The 18,691-nt window shown below is 45.4% G+C and overlaps 1 protein-coding gene across 3 annotated transcripts in view; it reads right to left on the bottom strand.

Moving 5' to 3' along the window:
- The window catches only part of RHOA (ras homolog family member A), a 61,877-nt gene that overhangs the window by 7,043 nt on the left and 36,143 nt on the right, over positions 1-18,691 (bottom strand). For 2 of the 3 annotated variants that reach the window (XM_077823419.1, XM_077823420.1), the window contains 2 exons: positions 13,969-14,126; positions 4,360-4,480 (listed from right to left, as the gene is read on the bottom strand). In XM_077823419.1, coding sequence (XP_077679545.1) covers positions 4,360-4,480; positions 13,969-14,124 — 277 coding nt within the window. In that variant the 5' untranslated portion in view covers positions 14,125-14,126. The remainder of the gene's footprint in view (positions 1-4,359; positions 4,481-13,968; positions 14,127-18,691) is intronic. The other variant, XM_077823421.1, reaches the window with a different exon arrangement.

Raw genomic sequence — 18,691 nt, 5'->3', positions numbered from 1 at the left:
GGTGGTGGTGGTCGGGGACTCTCTCCTCAGGGGGACTGAGTCATCTATCTGCCGCCCTGACCGGGAAAACCAAGAAGTCTGCTGCTTGCCAGGAGCTAAGATTCGCGATGTGACTGAGAGACTGCCGAGACTCATCAAGCCCTCAGATCGCTAACCCTTCCTGCTTCTTCACGTGAGCACCAATGATACTGCCAAGAATGACCTTGAGCGGATCACTGGGACTACGTGGCTCTGGGAAGAAGGATAAAGGAGTTTGAGGTGCAAATGGTGTTCTCGTCCATCCTCCCCGTGGAAGGAAAAGGCCTGGATAGAGACCGTCGAATCGTGGAAGTCAACGAATGGCTACGCAGGTGGTGTTGGAGAGAAGGCTTTGGATTCTTTGACCATGGGATGGTGTTCCAAGAAGGACTGCTAGGCAGAGACGGGCTCCACCTAACGAAGAGAGGGAAGAGCATCTTCGCAAGCAGGCTGGCTAACCTAGTGAGGAGGGCTTTAAACTAGGTTCACCGGAGGAAGGAGACCTAAGCCCTGAGGTAAGTGGGGAAGTGGGATACCGGGAGGAGGCACGAGCAGGAGAGCGCAAGAGGGGAGGGCTCCTGCCTCATACTGAGAAAGAGAAGCGATCAGCAGGTTACCTCAAGTGCCTATATACAAATGCACAAAGCCTGGGAAACAAGTAGGGAGAACTGGAAGTCCTGACACAGTCAAGGAATTATGATGTGATTGGAATAACAGAGACTTGGTGGGATAACTCACATGACTGGAGTACTGTCATGGATGGATATAAGCTGTTCAGGAAGGATAGGAAGGGCAGAAAAGGTGGGGGAGTTGCACTGTATGTAAGAGAGCAGTATGACTGCTCAGAACTCAAGTATGAAACTGCAGAAAAACCTGAGAGTCTCTGGATTAAGTTTAGAAGTGTGAGCAACAAGGGTGATGTTGTGGTGGGAGTCTACTATAGACCACCAGACCAGGGAGATGAGGTGGACAAGGCTTTCTTCCGGCAACTCGCAGAAGTTACTAGATCACAGGCCCTGGTTCTCATGGGAGACTTCAATCACCCTGATATCTGCTGGGAGAGCAATACAGCGGTACACAGGCAATCCAGGAAGTTTTTGGAAAATGTAGGGGACAATTTCCTGGTGCAAGTGCTGGAGGAACCAAGCTCTTCTTGACATGCTGCTCACAAACCAGGAAGAATTAGTAGGGGAAGCAAAAGTGGATGGGAACCTGGGAGGCAGTGACCATGAAATGGTCGAGTTCAGGATCTTAACACAAGGAAGAAAGGAAAGCAGCAGAATACAGACCCTGGACTTCAGAAAAGCAGACTTTGACTCCCTGAGGGAACAGATGGGCAAGATCCTCTGGGAGAATAACATGAGGGGGAAAGGAGTCCAGTAGAGCTGGCTGTAGTTTAAAGAATCCTTATTGAGGTTACAGGGACAAACCATCCCGATGTGTAGAAACAATAGTAAATATGGCAGGCGATCATCTTGGCTTAACAGTGAAATCCCTGCTGCTCTTAAATACAAAAAAGAAGCTTACAAGAAGTGGAAGATTGGACAAATGACCAGGGAAGAGTATAAAAATATTGCTCGGAGATGCAGGAGTGAAATCAGGAAGGCCAAATCACACCTGGAGTTGCAGCTAGCAAGAGATGTTAAGAGTAACAAGAAGGGTTTCTTCAGGTATGTTAGCAACAAGAAAGTCAAGGAAAGTGTGAGCCCCTGATTGAGGGAGGCAACCTAGTGACAGAGGATGTGGAAAAAACTAATGTACTTAATGCTTCTTTTGCCTCTGTCTTCACGAACAAGGTCAGCTCCCAGACTCCTGCACTGGGCAGCACAGCATGGGGAGAAGGTGACCAGCCCTCTGTGGAGAAAGAAGAGGTGCGGGACTATTTAGAAAAGCTGGACGTGCACAAGTCCATGGGGCCGGACGTGTTGCATCCGAGAGTGCTAAAGGAGTTGGCGGATGTGATTGCAGAGCCATTGGCCATTATCTTTGAAAACTCATGGCGATCAGGGGAGGTCCCAGATGACTGGAAAAAGGCTAATTTAGTGCCCATCTTTAAAAAAGGGAAGGAGGAGGATCCGGGGAACTACAGGCCAGTCAGCCTCACCTCAGTCCCTGGAAAAATCATGGAGCAGGTCCTCAAGAAATCAATTCTGAAGCACTTAGAGGAGAGGAAAGCGATCAGGAACAGTCAGCATGGATTCACCAAGGGCAAGTCAAGCCTGACTAATCTAATTGCCTTCTATGACGAGATAACTGGCTCTGTGGATGAAGGGAAAGCAGTGGACTTGTTGTTCCTTGACTTTAGCAAAGCTTTTGACACTGTCTCCCACAGTATTCTTGCCAGCAAGTTAAAGAAGTATGAGCTGGATGAATGGACTATAAGGTGGATAGAAAGCTGGCTAGATTGTCGGGCTCAATGGGTAGTGATCAATGGCTCCATGTCTAGTTGGCAGCCGGTATCAAGTGGAGTGCCCCAGGGGTCAGTTTTGTTCAATATCTTCATAAATGACCTGGAGGATGGCGTGGATTGCACCCTCAGCAAGTTTGCAGAGGACACTAAACTGGGAGGAGTGGTAGATACGCTGGAGGGTAGGGATAGGATACAGAGGGACCTAGACAAATTGGAGGATTGGGCCAAAAGAAATCTGATGAGGTTCAACAAGGACAAGTGCAGAGTCCCGCACTTAGGATGGAAGAATCCCATGCACCGCTACAGACTAGGGACCGAATGGCTCAGCAGCAGTTCTGCGGAAAAGGACCTAGGGGTTACAGTGGACGAGAAGTTGGATATGAGTCAACAGCGTGCCGTTATTGCCAAGAAGGCCAATGGCATTTTGGGATGTATAAGTAGGGGCATAGCCAGCAGATCGAGGGACGTGATCATCCCCCTCTATTCGACATTGGTGAGGCCTCATCTGGAGTACTGTGTCCAGTTTTGGGCCCCACACTACAAGAAGGATGTGGATAAATTGGAGAGAGTCCAGTGAAGGGCAACAAAAATGATTAGGGGTCTGGAACACATGACTTATGAGGAGAGGCTGAGGGAACTGGGATTGTTTAGTCTGCAGAAGAGAAGAATGAAGGGGGATTTGATAGCTGCTTTCAACTACCTGAAAGGGGGTTCCAAAGAGGATGGCTCTAGACTGTTCTCAGTGGTAGCAGATGACAGAACAAGGAGTAATGGTCTCAAGCTGCAGTGGGGGAGATTTAGGTTGGATATTAGGAAAAACTTTTTCACTAGGAGGATGGTGAAACACTGGAATGCGTTACCTAGGGAGATGGTGGAATCTCCTTCCCTAGAAGTTTTTAAGGTCAGGCTTGACAAAGCCCTAGCTGGGATGATTTAATCAGGGATCGGTCCTGCTTTGAGCAGGGGGTTGGACTAGATGACCTCCTGAGGTCCCTTCCAACCCTAATATTCTATGATTCTATGAGGAGTTCAAGTTTTATCTCCTGTTTTTTCTACCCTTGCTCTTAAAGGTTGCACAAAAATTGCAATTCTCAGGGATGCACATTTCCTCTGAGCAGTGACTGCACTTGGAATGTCCATTTTTAACGGGAACAGCGTCCCAACAAGTGAGGCTGCATTTGGTCATCCTGGCGTACCCCCACAATGGAGGAAAAGGACTCCTAGGGGGTGTGTGAGGGAAATAAAGACCCTCAAAAATAAATGAAATAGAAATGGAAAACTACACTAATTAAACTACGAGGAGTCTGGTGACACCTTAAAAACTAATAGATTTATTTGGGCATAAGCTTTCGTGGGTAAAAAACCCCACTTCTTCAGATGCATGGAGTGAAAATTACAGATGCAGGCATAAAAATACTGACACATGAACAGAAGGGCGTTACCTTACAAAAACATGGCTACCCCTCTGATACTAAATAAGGTAAACTTCAATAAAAGGCTAAACTAGAAATAAAAATGGCAAACTTAACCAAACAGTAAAGTAGGCATGCTAGATGTTCCGTCTCAGTTGGAGGCGATTGAGAAGGCATTGAGGGCAGTTTGCCTGCACAACCCTATATATACTCAGCAGAAAGCACAAGGAGGTGTAGGGTGCATGCATTGGTTGAATGGGCACTGCTACTGAAAGTCTCTGATCAAAGGCAAATGGGGTGCACATGCACCGGAAGTGGAGCACCCACAGGGACACTACTCGAAGAACAAAGATTCATTACACAAAATATTGAAGCTACCATTGCAATGTATATAAAAGTGTGGTTAGTAGAAACCAGAATTGCCACTCAATATTAAACCATGGATAAATGAATTAAAGGCTCCACAACACAGTCTCCTAGGGATACAGGAAACATGGTTTGGATTCAAGTCTCACTTACCTAAACTATCAGGACTATCAATTGAAAAACACATAAGTATAACATCGGTGTCTGGATATGACAGAGGCCTAAGTCGATCATAATCTTCTTGTCCTGCAGTATCCCACAGGGCCAACTCAACCTACGGAAAAGAATTAAGGCAGTTAGCCAAAATCATGAAGGGGAAATCTGATTCAAGTGTGAGTAGTCCAAGCAAACTAGAGAGTGGATTTCAGTGAACATGACTCAACAGGAGGGAACACAGTGTACTCCACTTTCACAAATGGAAAATGAGGCGTTGTCTATTCCCTGTGTCCAAAAATCAATTTAACACATTGACAAGATTTTCCATTATAATCAGTGGTCATCCCTACACTTCTGAAGAGTGGGAGCTACCAGAAAGAAAAGCAAGATGGATCAACTGAAGGGATATAATAGCCTAAAAATAGTTCTCTGAGGCTGGGAAACTACTCTGTAAACGATCTAAGAGGTCACATTTTCAGTAAAACAGGAATATACATGCACTTGCTTTTCAGAAACTTGGTCAGATTAAAAAAATTCACCCCACACCCCAACTAAGAGAGAAAAATGTCACAGGGCCACTCATTTCCGTGTAGTTTTACTCAACTTCCACCACGATAGCAGAAACTTAAACCCGCAATTTGCTGATCTTTCTTGTGTGCAACACCCATTATTCCTAAGGGATGAATAAATGAGGTCATCTTTTAAGATCTCAATTTGGGGCAGAACTAGGAGAACTACAGCATAGAATTTTTTTGGGGGAAAAAAAAACTAGAAAACTACAAGCTATACTAAGTACCTACAATAATAAATTTGTAAAAACGGCAAATACTAAATGGATGAACCCAAAACACACAAAAAAAAACCACTGAGAAACTTTTCAAGCAGCTCTGATTAAGTGAGACAGGCAGCAACTGGACTCCAAACATCAATATGCTTGAATGCCAAGCAACTGTCAATTGTTTAACTTATGAAAACAGCTCAAATGCTACTCTCAATTATAGGGTGCATCTGCCATAGATTTCCAGGAAGTTTGCACTAATGTAACAGAGGGCAGAACTGGGTTCAAAATGAGAAGTTACTTACCAGTAACTTGTTCTGTGTGTCCCCTTTGTGCATTCACATTTGTGGGAGCAGGCTCCTGGTGGACAACACCCGGAACCCTCTTCTAAAGCAGCGTCTGCTGGGGGGGTGGGTGCAGGAGTGCCTTTGTGTGGTGCTGAAGGAGCCGCTCTAGTCTATATAACAGTGCATCCCCTTTCGCTACCTCAGCTCCTTCTCTCCTTTGAGGGCATCTGTGCATTCCCACCTGTGGGACATTAGTGAGTAGTGTTCCCTGTGACGTTCCCCTCTGGTATTATCTGGACCGGTAATCTGCTAGGTCGCTCGAAACCCTGCCTCTGTGAGCCAGCCTTACTTTGCTCTGCTGTGAGAACCTCCACTCCTGGGCTGTTCACGAACAGCCTCTGACACGTAAGCTGCTCCCTGGATTATGCAACCCAATGACACTAGCCAATATCTCCAGTCCCAGACACAACCCTAGGAACCTCCATCTTGCAGTGTCCAGTTATGCCCGCTGGATGCCGCAAGCTTATATGAGTTTGTCAATTTAACAAAGAAATTCATATGTACCAGGCTTGTTATCCCAAGGGGAGTTTCTGACATGCTTCAAACCAAACGCACTGCTTCAGGTAAAAAAAACAAACATTTATTAACTGCAAATATAAATTTTAAGTGATTATAAGTCAAAGCATAACAAGTCAGATTTGGTCAAATGAAATAAAAGCAAAATGCATTCTAAGATGATCTTAACACTTTCAATGCCCTTACAAACTTAGATGCTTCTCACCACAGGCTGGCTGGTTGCTCATCAGCCAGGCTCTCCCCTTTGATCAGTGTTTCAGTCACTTGGTGTGGTGTCTGCAGATGTAGGTGGAAGAGAGAGGAAGAGCATGGCAAACGTCTCTCCCTTTTATCATATTCTTTCTTCCCTCTTGGCTTTGCGCCCCCCTTCAGAGTCAGGTGAGCATTACTTCATCGCAATCCCAAACTGGCGAAAGGAGGGAGATAAACTCACTCGAGAGTTCAACAGATCCTTTTGTTACTTCATAGGCCAGCATCCTTTGTTCCTGTGAGGCTGGGCTTGTCCCATACCTGCCCTGATGAGGTGTGAACTGCCTCTCTGCTCTTGGAGAGTTTTTGCCTAGGCTTACTTTAAGCCATGAGGATACATTTTCAGCCTCATAACATTACTGTGTGTAGTTATAGGTTATAATTTCATGTAACAACAATGCTCAGTGCATCATGAGCCTTCCGAAGATACCAGACATGACAGACTTTGCATTGGATACTACACAATCATTTCACAAGGATGAACATGAGGGTGCTAGGTGTTCCCCCGAGGTACAGAGCGTCACATTCCCTTAGGAAGAAGGCAGGCGAGGAGCGCTCTAATAAACGTGGACTGTAGCACTGTCCTACCCAATTTCGCATTGCAGTTTAATTTCAAAAGAAAAATGCCTGGTTAAAGTATGCACTGAACTCCATGCTGCTCCTCTCTTTCTCTCCAACAAGAATGTGCCTGAAAGAAGTGATAGCTGTAGCAGTGGCTCCAGCAGAATTTCTTAAGACTGTAGATACAGGTACTTTAGTTATGATTTAACAATTCTATGCATCTCTTAATTCACTGGGACAATCTGTCTAGAGGTAGATGCCAAGGGGAGTCTCCCTCATGAACTATAAACAGAGTTTGTCTTAATAGATTTTGTACTGTTGAGGTAAACCCAAGGAGTTCTTTTAACACAGTGTGCAAGTGTGTTTCCGTGGGATGGGAATGGCATTTTAGGAAGAAGACAGCAAGGGAAATAGATTGATTGAGGTGCAAGTCAGACACCAGCTTAGGCCTTATCTACACTACCACAGTAAGTTGACCTAAGTTATACTACTTCAGTTACATGAATAAATGTAACTGAAGTTGACACAGCTTAGGCTGACTCACCGCGGTGTCTACCCAGTGCTGTGTCAATGGGAGACGCCGCCCACCTAATTTTAGGGTTGCCAGGCACGCAGTTTTCGACCGAAACATCTGGTTGAAAAAAGGGACCCTGGCAGCTCCGGTCAGCACCACCGACCGGGGCATTAAAAGTCTGGTCGCCAGTGTTGCAGGTCTAAGGCAGGCTAGTCCCTACCTGTCCTGGCACCATGCTGTGCCCTGGAAGCAGCCAGCAGGTCCAGGTTCTAGGCAGGGGGGCCATGGGGCTCTGTGTGCTGTGCCTGCCCCAAGCACCTGCTCCACACTCCCAACACTGGCCAGAAACCGTGGACAATGGGAGCTGCGGGGGGTAGGGGGGTGCCTGCGGGCAGAAGGTGGGGGGTGGCACCTGTGTGGGGGGAGGAGGCACACGGAGCCTCCTAGCCCCACCGCCTAGGAGTGGAATCTGCTGGCCACTTCTGGCGTGCAGTGTGGTGCCAGGACAGGCAGGGAGCTTACCTTAGCCCTGCTGGGTAAGCTGCCTGAGGTAAGCCTGAACCCCAACACTGAGCCCCCCAAACCCAGAGCCCCCGCTGCACCCCAAACCCCTTGTCCCCAGGCCCACCCCAGAGCCTGCACCCCCACATGGAGCCCCCCCCACACACACACCTCAATCCTCTACCCCAGCAGAGCCCCCTCCCACACCCTGAACCCCTCATCCCCAGTCCCACCCCGGAGCCAGCATCCTCCAGTTAGAGCCTTCACCCCCTCCCACTCCCCAACCCCAGCCCAGTGAAAGTGAGTGAGGGTAGGGGACAGCAAGCCACTGAGGGAGGGGGATTGTAGTGAGCAGGGGGTGGGGCAAGGGTATTCAGTTTTGTGCGATTAGAAAGTTGACAACCCCATCTACTTGGCTTACTCTTCTCGGGGAACTGGAGTACCAGAGTTGACAGGATATCGCTCTGCCATCGATGTAACGGGTCTTTGCCAGACCTACTAAATCGATGCCAGTGCACTGATCACAACAGCGCTGATCTACCGGTAACTGGCCATCGCCTTAGGCATGATGGGGCCTTATAACCATCTTTGAGCCATGGTGTAAGGTGGTGTAGTCACTGTGCCTGGAGTACACTTACCCTCCTTGCAGAGGTGAAGGCAATAAGGAAAGCTGTATTTAGAAATAAGATGTTTTAAAGAAGCTGATCTAGGAAGTTCAAAAATGGGGGAGGGGAGGCGGGGAGGAGAAAAGAGGAGGAATTAGTACACGATTTAAATCCCAAGAGGAAGGACACTTGTTGGTTGGGGGAAAAGCATTAGTCAAGCCTTTAGAAATCTGGAGACTGGGGTGGAGGGAAAAACTGGTCTGCCTCTGACATGGTGCTAATAGCAGAAATGGCTGCCACATGAACCTTAAGAAATGCACCCAACAGGCCAGACCTTGGGTTACAAGATGCAATAAGTAACCCAGATCTGCAAAAACCCCAACTTGGGATGGAGGCATAATCTTGTCATTGGTCTAGATGCAAAATCTTTTCATTTTTGTGTAGTATTTGAGAGTGGAGCTCTTTCTAGACATGAGAATGATGGATTGCATTTTAAGAACAGGTGTGATCCACCCTAGTTAACCAGGCTGTCCTCCATGCTGTGAGATGTAGCATCTCGGGATTTGGGTGCAGTATTCTACACTGAGACAAGTGGTTTAGAGACAGAGACAAGCAGGTTAGGGTGGCTACCTAGAGAGGTCCAGGAATTTGTGTACCAGCATTGGGATGGTCACAGGTTAGGAAAAATCAAAAGCAGACAGTCACTGTGATTCTAATGACCCCGGGATCACAGGTGCAGGGGAGAGACAGGTCCCACTTCAGAAGAAATTTATCTGAGAGAGGTATTGCCTCTTCCTGCTCTGGTGCAGCAGAATTGATGCTTGGTATTTTGCCTTGATGTGAAACGGTATAATTTTTGGGTGGCCCCATTTGATAAAATTTTCTGACCACTGACATTTTTAGAGATCATTCATATAGATTCGGCATCTTGCTGCTCAACAAGTCTGCTTGCACATTTTCTTCCTCAACCAACCAGATGGATCTGGTGCTTTGTACACCACATTTGCTCTACTTAATGATGGAGAACCTGGTTGTGCTGTTGTCCATTATTAACCAATATCAGTTTCCCTAAGGGCCCATCACACTGGCCTGAAAACACTGGTGTGGCATTTGGATTCTCAGGCATACCACAAGTTATGAACTTTGGGCACAACCAAGACTTCGATCGGGGATGAGGCGGAGGGGTCAGTGGTGAATGTGGATGTGAGAGCAGAAGTGATGGACTGTACACCCTACAAAGATTTTTTTCCTGGCCCCAACCAGGAAAGCTATTGCAGGAATTCAGGAGTGATCACAAGTTTCCTCTAAAAACAATGAGGAGTCCTTGTGGCACCTTAGAGACTAACACATTTATTTGGGCATAAGCTTTTGTGGGATATAACCCACTTCATCAGAAGCAATCAGATGAAATGGGTTATATCCCACAAAAGCTTATGCCCAAATAAATGTGTTAGTCTCTAAGGTGCCAAAAGGACTCCTTGTTTATACTGATACAGACTAACATGGCTACCCCTCTGAAGTTTCCTCTGTAAACTGCACGTTTAGAATGTGGTGTTCTATGACCCAATATTGCAGGGGTCTCATATGAAAGTGAGCTTGAGGGGTCACGTATGCTAAAGAGGCCATAGGGCTTATAAGGCTCAAATGAACTGTGTCAACTGATTTGGCTGGGCACTGAGTGTGATCAGGGCTTGCTGGATCTTGAGGAACCCGTCCTCAGAGGAAAGCTCTGGCCTGGATTGAATCCAGGAATGCCCCAATAAGATGGATGGGTTGGACTGTGAATTTCTCATGGATTATTTGGGGTACTAGAGAAGAGAGCAAGTTGCATGTATATTCAAAATGCCAGTTCTTGCTGTGGTTTTGCATTTACTAGTCAATCATTCAGGTGCTGGTATACATAAACACCCCTTCATCTGAGATAGGCGGCCAGCACTGCCAGACACGAATAACCAGGGGCTTATGGACAGGCCGAAAGAGAAAATTTTGAACTGGATAGTTAATTCCCATGTAGAACACCTCAGGTATTTGATGTGGCTCTTCCTGATGAAACGTGAAAGTATCTAGAATCACGTATCATGTCTCCTTTAAATCAAGGGTTATGTACCAGTCTCCATGGGATAGGGATGAGATACGCTCTCTCTCAAGATGGGTATCCTGAACTTGAAGGTGCGAGTGTACTTGTTCAGGTTCCTTCATACTAGGATGGATTTAAGATTACTTGCCTTCTTGGATATCATGCAATAAGAATAGTATCCATTCCCTCGATATTCAAGTGGGATTTTATTCTCCCTTTGCAAGGAGGGATACCAGTTCATATAAGAAGATTCCCTCATGAGACTGGTCCCAAAAGAGGAAGGAAGGAGACAATGGTGAAGGGATGAAGCGCAGAACTGGATAGACTGCCAAGATTGCAGATTGGTGTCCAATACCCAATGACCAAAAGTAAGGGAGTAGCAACCACTACAGGAGGAGGAGACAAGTTCCAAAGAGAGGAGATGGGTACAGAGATCTGAAGAGATGCTGTTAGAGTGGTATTTGTCTCTTGAAACTACCCTCAAATCCACTGTTTTGAGGCAGATGCTACATGCTGCAAAGGGGTATGATGAGAAATCCTGGTACTGTGTTACTGGAATTTCTCAGTATTTGGTTTGGAAGGTGGCTGGTATCGTCTTTGGTGCTACATATCTTGAGGATAAGCTGGGATCGGTCTCTAGTCACAGAAAGCATGGCATGAGAACCTTCTTTGGAAGACACCTAGTGAATGAGCTATGGCTATGGTTGTCTTGATCTTTCCTAGTATCTAATCCATTTGTCACTAAAAATATGCAGCTTTTCTTGAAGGGCAGATCCTCGATTTTACTTAGACTACAGCATTAGCCCTGAATATCCAAGCTAGGACACATGCACTCACTCACAGAAATCTCCATTTTCCTGGCACCTGTATCTGTAGCATAATATGCTGCCCCCAAAGAATGTGGAGCCAACATCCAGCCCTCACTTGACCAGGATTCTGTCTGCTTCTTTTTGTTCTTTGGGGAGAGAGTCCAAAATGGGGTTCATTGTATCCCATATGGTGTAGCTGTACCCCACCATTATGGGTTGGTAATTCACCACTCTGAGGCCCAGAAATTCCCAATGAATAGGACCTTCATCCAAAAGGATCCTTTTGTACTCATGTGGACTGAATGAGCAGCTCTAGCCCCTCAACATCTTTCCTGAGCAGCAGACACTACCAGGGAGTTGGCAAGCAAGTGCTGCTGCAGAAACTGGTGACCTTTGGAGGGGATGGGGTACATCCTATCTACTTTCTTTACAACAGGTGGAAGAGGAGACAGATGAAAGCCATATCCTTGACTGTGTTCAACAGACCACTATTGGGAAGTCAGGCAGTTATCTCTTTGTAAAATGTCAAATAAGGAATGTTTCTGGTGCTGTGATCCCAGGCTATAACTGAAGCATACAAACCATCATACCTAAAAGTTTCAGGAACTGTTTGTATTTGTCAGTGGGCACGTGGCTGTTCCAATCCGATTGTCTAGGGAAGTGGCATCTGTAGTATTCCCAATAGGGGACTTATGTGGTTCCTGTGGATCATCGCCATCCCAATCAACTGGCCCATCTTATGATCTTGAGCATCAGGGAGTGGTAGTCAGATAAATGCCAAGGACCTGGTGCTGATAGCATTAGTGCTGGTGATGGCCATTGTTGCTGCAATCAATGGAAACACTTCTGGAGTTGTATACTATAGTGACCTGGAAAGTGGAAATATTGCTTCATTCAACAAGGTCTTCACTGAATCCTGCATAGAGGGCCACATTATTAACTGAAGCAAGCCTTGTATAAAGTCTTTTCAGGACCCCATGCCTGTGGGGAAGTGAATGGTCATGAGTCCCAGTGCGAGGTTGCCAAAAGGGACTCTCCAATTCAAAGGTGCTCCACGTCAACCTTAGAGTGGAATAAACCCAGCCAGGGGCTAGCTGAAGATTTTGGGCTGGATGAGGAATAATGCATTGGAGAGGCTAGGATTCTAACTGGTGGGCCAGATCTCTGACTACCAAGTATTGACAGCATTCAAGGAATCCTCAGTAGCAATATTCCTCAGGGCACAGGCACGAATGTATCTGGCGCTGGAAGATGGCCTTGCTGTTCTGGCTGATGCTGGGGGCTGTTCTTTTGCACACGCTCTCTCACTGGGGACCTGTGTTAGAACAGAAGGTGCTATTTGTTCTTTCTATGTCCTCCCTCCTCGATAACGTGTTTTCTCTGTCCTTTTGCACTGGTGGCACTCCTTTTCCAATGCAGAGATGGTCTGTGCATGAGCCTGGAGCAGAAATCTGCCTGAGCTGGAGAAGGGGTTCCGTGTAGTTGGTGCCGCTGGCAGCATAACCAGCTTAGATTACTGAATGCTTGATGTGCAGGAGGAAGCCTCCTGTGTTGGTGCCAGCTGAGGCTTGATGGCTTTGACTGCAGCCATTGGGGCTAGAGGGATCCTGTATCAAGACCTTTATGGTGGGTGGTTCTGGAGCTGAGGAAATAGTGTTCTTGGGTGACACAGGTAAAGACCTCGGCACTGAATCTGGTTCTGTCTGGTCTAAGTGCCAGAACAGGGCCCTATGTTGCTTTGGTTGAAGGCTTTAGGCGGCCAGGTGGGCCTGAGGTCTACCCCTGTTGGTTCCAGAAGTGAAAGTGCCACTTATCACACACCGAGATGTGTCGCCCAGACACAGATGGCAATATACATGCATATCAGATTGTGGTCTGGAAAGAGGCACACCTTTTGAAACCCCATTTTGGGATCAGGGCCAGGCACGTTTGCCCTTGCTTGGGAGAGCCTTAGGGCCCAGAGGTAAAAGCTCGGGGGGCATACTTAAAATTATTTTCTGAGCTTCTTAGACTATCCTTATTAGCTATTTATCAAAGTTGTCTTAGTCAACTTGGACACCAGAGAGGGCCCCTCTCACTACTGGTAGTGATGGAGAAGGAGCAGAGGCAGCTAGAGGATGCATTCTGTTTGATGGAGACTAGGGTGGCTGATGTCAGTGCTGCCAGAAGGCACTCGCATGCTAAACCCCAGACATTGTTTTGCAAACTTACCCCAAAAGGTAACTCCCACAAGTGGAAATATATATAGAGGCCCATGAAGAGGAACCATAATGTTTGCAAAATTATGACCAGTGGAACTGCTAAAATAGTGAACCAGCTAACCTATCCAGAAATGCTGCCACCCACTCTCTTCTCTTCGCAAGAAGATATCCTTGCATTATTCCACCCACCACTGCCAGAAAAATAAGTTACTGCAACAAGATCATACCCTGGACAACTGCATTTTTTATAACCTTCTCAACTCAAAGACGGCTGGTGGGATTTTGCTGACATTTAAAGAAAAGCCAGCTATAGGCACATCACCACTCACAAGACATCTTTCTCCCCAAACGTGCTGCAAACACGTTTTAGGTCCTATAAGGACATACATCTCTCTAGATGTTTCACATACACAGGTGATGTTTAACTGTTGCAGAAATGTGTACCTACCTGCTTTCCATCCACTTCAATATCTGCTACATAATTTTCAAACACTGTGGGAACATAAACTTCAGGGAACTGGTCTTTGCTAAATACAATCAGCAGACAGGTCTTTCCACAGGCACCATCACCCACTATAACCAGCTTTTTCCGAATGGCTGCCATAGCTAGAAAACAAACAAACAAACGGGGCTTGACAAATATAACAGAAATGTTTGTCTATTATATAATAGAGATGCTAGAAACTGAGTGACCGATTATCTCGATGTCCCCAATCAGCAAGAACTTTGAAAAGTGGTACACTTGTTTGTTAAGACTGCTGTGTATGGCATCAGTTTTGACCAATTCACCTTCCTCTTAAAACCTCACAACCCTAAGGATACATGCTGCACGGTGGGGCAAAGGACTACGTGGACTTGGAAGAGGGAGAAACAGAACCAGATGTGAAGTGGGGAATCAGGTATCTAGGCCAGATAAACAAATCAAATCATTGTTAGAACACAAGTGGATACATTTCTAATGTAGAAAGTGGCTGAAAAACTAAGGAAAATGCTTGGAAGCCTACTGAATCCAGAGGAACAGGACAATTCTCCTGGGATATCTGGTACCCAAGAACACATGTGATTGTCTGTTTCCCATAGTAAATCACAGGGTAAAGGAGATGGGGAGACCAATAGTTTCATGCAGCAATGCTTAATAGTTCTTTGTGTGTCTTGTAGACTCAAGACAGGGGAAGCAAAAGAGCGCAAGTAGTATCCTCTGGCTCCTTTCTAAATCTTTTGCTTTCTCCGAGAAAGTTGCTCTTTGGGAATGCCAATCAATGTCTACACAAATATTCTGTTAAAGTGATGGCCAGAGCTATACCCCTGCCATGCTGAGCCAACAGAATATGTATTTTTAACTACAAAAGTACCAGAGGCTTTCCACTCCTTCCTGACATCCAGGACTACCCATGTAGATTGAGTACTTTCCTGATATGCAGGAAGAGAACTGATGGAATGATCACAGTGCAGTGGACAGATTCCTAAAGCAGTAAGCTCCATTAATATGCTATATGGGCTCTTGAAAGCAATCATCTCCTTGCACAGCCAGTTTCAAGGACACTCATCCCTGTAGTAGCAAGACAGTCAGAGACAGAAGCCCTTGTATTAGAGGCCTGGTATCAGGCAGGCCCTGCTTACCGAATCTGGCAAGAACAGGGCTGATATTGCAAACACACACATTCCTAAGAAGTGCTACGCACAAAAACACATTTCCAAAGGGTGATACCAGAACACCCCATACCAAGAATGGTATACAAACAGTCCCTAAAGGTAACAGGAACACATTCTCTTTTAAAAGGGGTTAAAGTCAGGATGACCATACGTAATAGAGATGTTTTGATCAAACCAACATGTACAAGGTAATGGGTTATAATTAGCCACATCAGGTGGCAGTAACTCTGTCAGAGGCACTACTAACTTGTTTATATCAGGGTATAAAGACGTATCTCAGAGGGAGTATCTTTGTCCAGCTGAGGGAGGAATAAAAAGGTCCCACCATTCACTGAGCTGCGTCCATTGTCACAGGCATACATGCCTTAGTATCCTCGTAGTCTACCAGGTACTATTACTGTGCTTTGTTGACAATAAACCTGGCTGGGCGCCTTTGCACCTTAAAGGATCTTGTGGTCATTGGGTGGCTCACTCGAGATCTGCTGTGCTGGCTAACTGCGCAGAGCTGGGACAGCACACAGGGAGAACACACACACGCAGCCAAACACCTAACACTGGTGACCCCGACTACTGATCTGGTAAATAAGCAAGCTGTCCTCTGTAGGAATCATGATCTAACATGACAGAAAACCATAATAAGGCAAATTTTTAGTAAAAATTTTAAATAAAAAGGTAACAACTTGTTTATTTAAAAATGTTTAACCCTTTTGTTTTTTATTTTTGGCACAGCAGACCTTGAGTGAACCGCCCAATGATCACAAGATCCGTTATGGTGCGAAGGCGCCTGGCCAGGTTTATAAGTTTACTGCCAAAGATTTAAAGAAATTCAAACCACTGAACTAGTAGAAGTAACTGGCTAACCGCTTGGAACCAAAGCTTTTTGAAGTATGACTAACAGTAGCCTCTTCTGCAGGTGCAGAGATGATATTCCTTTATTCCAGTTTATTCAACTAGTTCAGTTCAATGACTAGCTTGTTCACAGGTGAGATATCAATTGGGAGTTGAAAAAGAAAGAGCTTATTTTCTTTTTCTAATCTATGCATAAAAATGAAGTGGGAGAGAAGGTGATCTATGAATTTGAAAAACTTGAAAGACAGATGACCAGAAACAATGAGTACAATTCACACTACATTAACAACTAAATTTAATACTTCCTTAGCTTTAACTGCAAAACATGTTTTAATAAATATACATATATAAAAACTACCTTAAATGTGCTGGATACTTTTTTATTAACTAAGGCCAACAAATCCTGAAGCAAAGCATCCAGAACGATGTCACCTATGGCTTGCACTTTGAGGGGTTTTTACAGCAACTGGGATAGAACATTCTGTGAAAAACATTCTGTGAATTAAAAGACTGGTTTTTCTGGGGCTTTATATGGAACCTATGCATTTCTTAGAAAAGATTTTCTACAGCAATGGAGCATAACAGGCTTACTATTTTGTTCCATTTTTATAATGAATCACTCTCCCTCTCCCCTCTGCAATTACATAGGGTTCTTTTAAAATAAGCCAGCTTGGCAGCTTCAGCTAGTGGAAAGGAAACCCACACCAGGCTCACCCTGCAAAGCATGAATCAGATGATTAGTTTCCATGGAAGGGATTCAATGATGACATTTCCTTAACTCAGTCCAAGGTCTTTAAAAGTTATCACACGAGCTTTAAGACACAGTTTGTTCAATAACTCCCTAAAGTCACAGGAGGATACAACAAAGTGGCTCCTGTTAGCTGAAAGTTACCACACCAATATCTCTGCTTAACTGGAGGGTATTTCTTGTGTGCATGGAGGCATTCCCAAGACCATGCCTACTCAAAACATGCTTGTAAAAAAAGCAAAGTGAATATGCTAGGAGAATGGAAAAAACTGACATTTCCCATCCTAAACGTATGTCTCAGAACAGTGTTTGCTTTTCCTCGCCATCCCCCTAATTCAGTTTCCAGATGAGCCATGTTTTAGGCCTGTCCTTAACATGCAAGTTTCAAGATTCTGGAAAGATTGTGGACAATTTCTGAACCCTTTGTGGAGACCTTTGGATGGAATTTGTTAGCTGTATCTGTAATATAGCAGAGGCATTAGAGCTGATCCTGGACAGTCAGTTGTGGGAATAGAATTCCACTATGGCATGGAGAGCCCTAATGGATTTCAATTCCTAATGGCAGTTAACCCAGCCCATGATGTGGCTTCACGATGCTTTGGGGGTGGAGGTCTAACAGTGAGTGGGACAAGACCCAAGTCACAGAGCTGCATCAGTCCCTGTTTACAGCACTGGAGAACACATGCACAATGGGGAGAGAGAGAGAGCGAGAGTTTCCCCAGCCAGGCAACAGGATGAAACTGTGTTGTTTGCTAACAAAATGACAAAGATGGTGCTGCACTTAATGGTACCCCAGAGAACAGGAATCTCTCACCCACCTACGGCCAGGGGATGGGATAGGAAGTACACCTGGTCTTTGCTCTTTGTGCAGACAACGGATAGGCCTTAGGATGGATGTTTATTAAAATTGGAAGCACTCAGCTGTAAAAATCTTTTTTCAGCCCTTACTGGTATTGGTCCAGCTCCTGTTGCTTCCACACTGCCAAGGCCAGCTTCTCTAGCGGTGATGGCATTATTACAGCACCCACATAAGGAGCCTTGGCACTGGACACATCCTCTGACCATTTTGTGACAGACATGATGAACAAAGGCATATATCTTTGAGACTACTGCATCCACATTATAGAGGTTACCTGCATTTTTGTAAGCCAGACCTTGGAAGCCTGAAAACTTGAAAGATTTAGTGTACTGAGACATACTAGTCGACATGGGCCCACAGACTATCCACAGACCTTTCAATCAATAAATTATATATGCATGTGTGTGTTCCTGGCTCACTGGCTGGACTTCCTGGAGAACCTGGAATCACAAGGGGGTGATTCACACAAAATACCAAAACTGGCCATACAGACACCCACCATCAGAATTTTGGCCCCCTGCTCCTCCTCCATCAAAGGAGTATTGACTTGTTTTACCTGCTTCAGGAAGCCCGGGAAACAAAGGCTCCACAACTGTATAAAGTGTCAGCATAAGCTGACTACAGCACCTCAGGTTTGATTAAAAAACCCAACTTGAACCTGTAACCAAGGGGGCAAACCCAACTCAAAGGGTCTGAAGGGCTCAAGGTAAGCTCAGTATGTGTTTAGACCTTGGATTGTTTTAAAATAGGACCAAAAAAAAAAAAAAAAATCAGAGATAATGTAAAATAAATGTACCCCAGAGTTACGAACTCCTTGGGAAGGGAGGTTGCTCATAACTCTGAAATATTTGTAACGCTCAGCAAACCGTTATGTTCTTTCAAAAGTTAACAACATTGACTTAATACAGTTTTGAAACTACCATGCAGAAGAAAAATCCTGATTTCCCTTGATTTTTTTTGGTAGTTTACATTTAACATGGTACTGTACTTGCTTCTTGAACTTCTGGGAATTGCAGGGAGACTGCAGCTTAAATCCTCGGTCTGGGGGAAGAGGATCTGTGT

Source organism: Eretmochelys imbricata, chromosome 7 (genome assembly GCF_965152235.1).
Source record: "Eretmochelys imbricata isolate rEreImb1 chromosome 7, rEreImb1.hap1, whole genome shotgun sequence".
Lineage (NCBI taxonomy): Eukaryota > Metazoa > Chordata > Testudines > Cheloniidae > Eretmochelys > Eretmochelys imbricata.
This window is presented reverse-complemented; position numbering and strand designations above follow the sequence as displayed.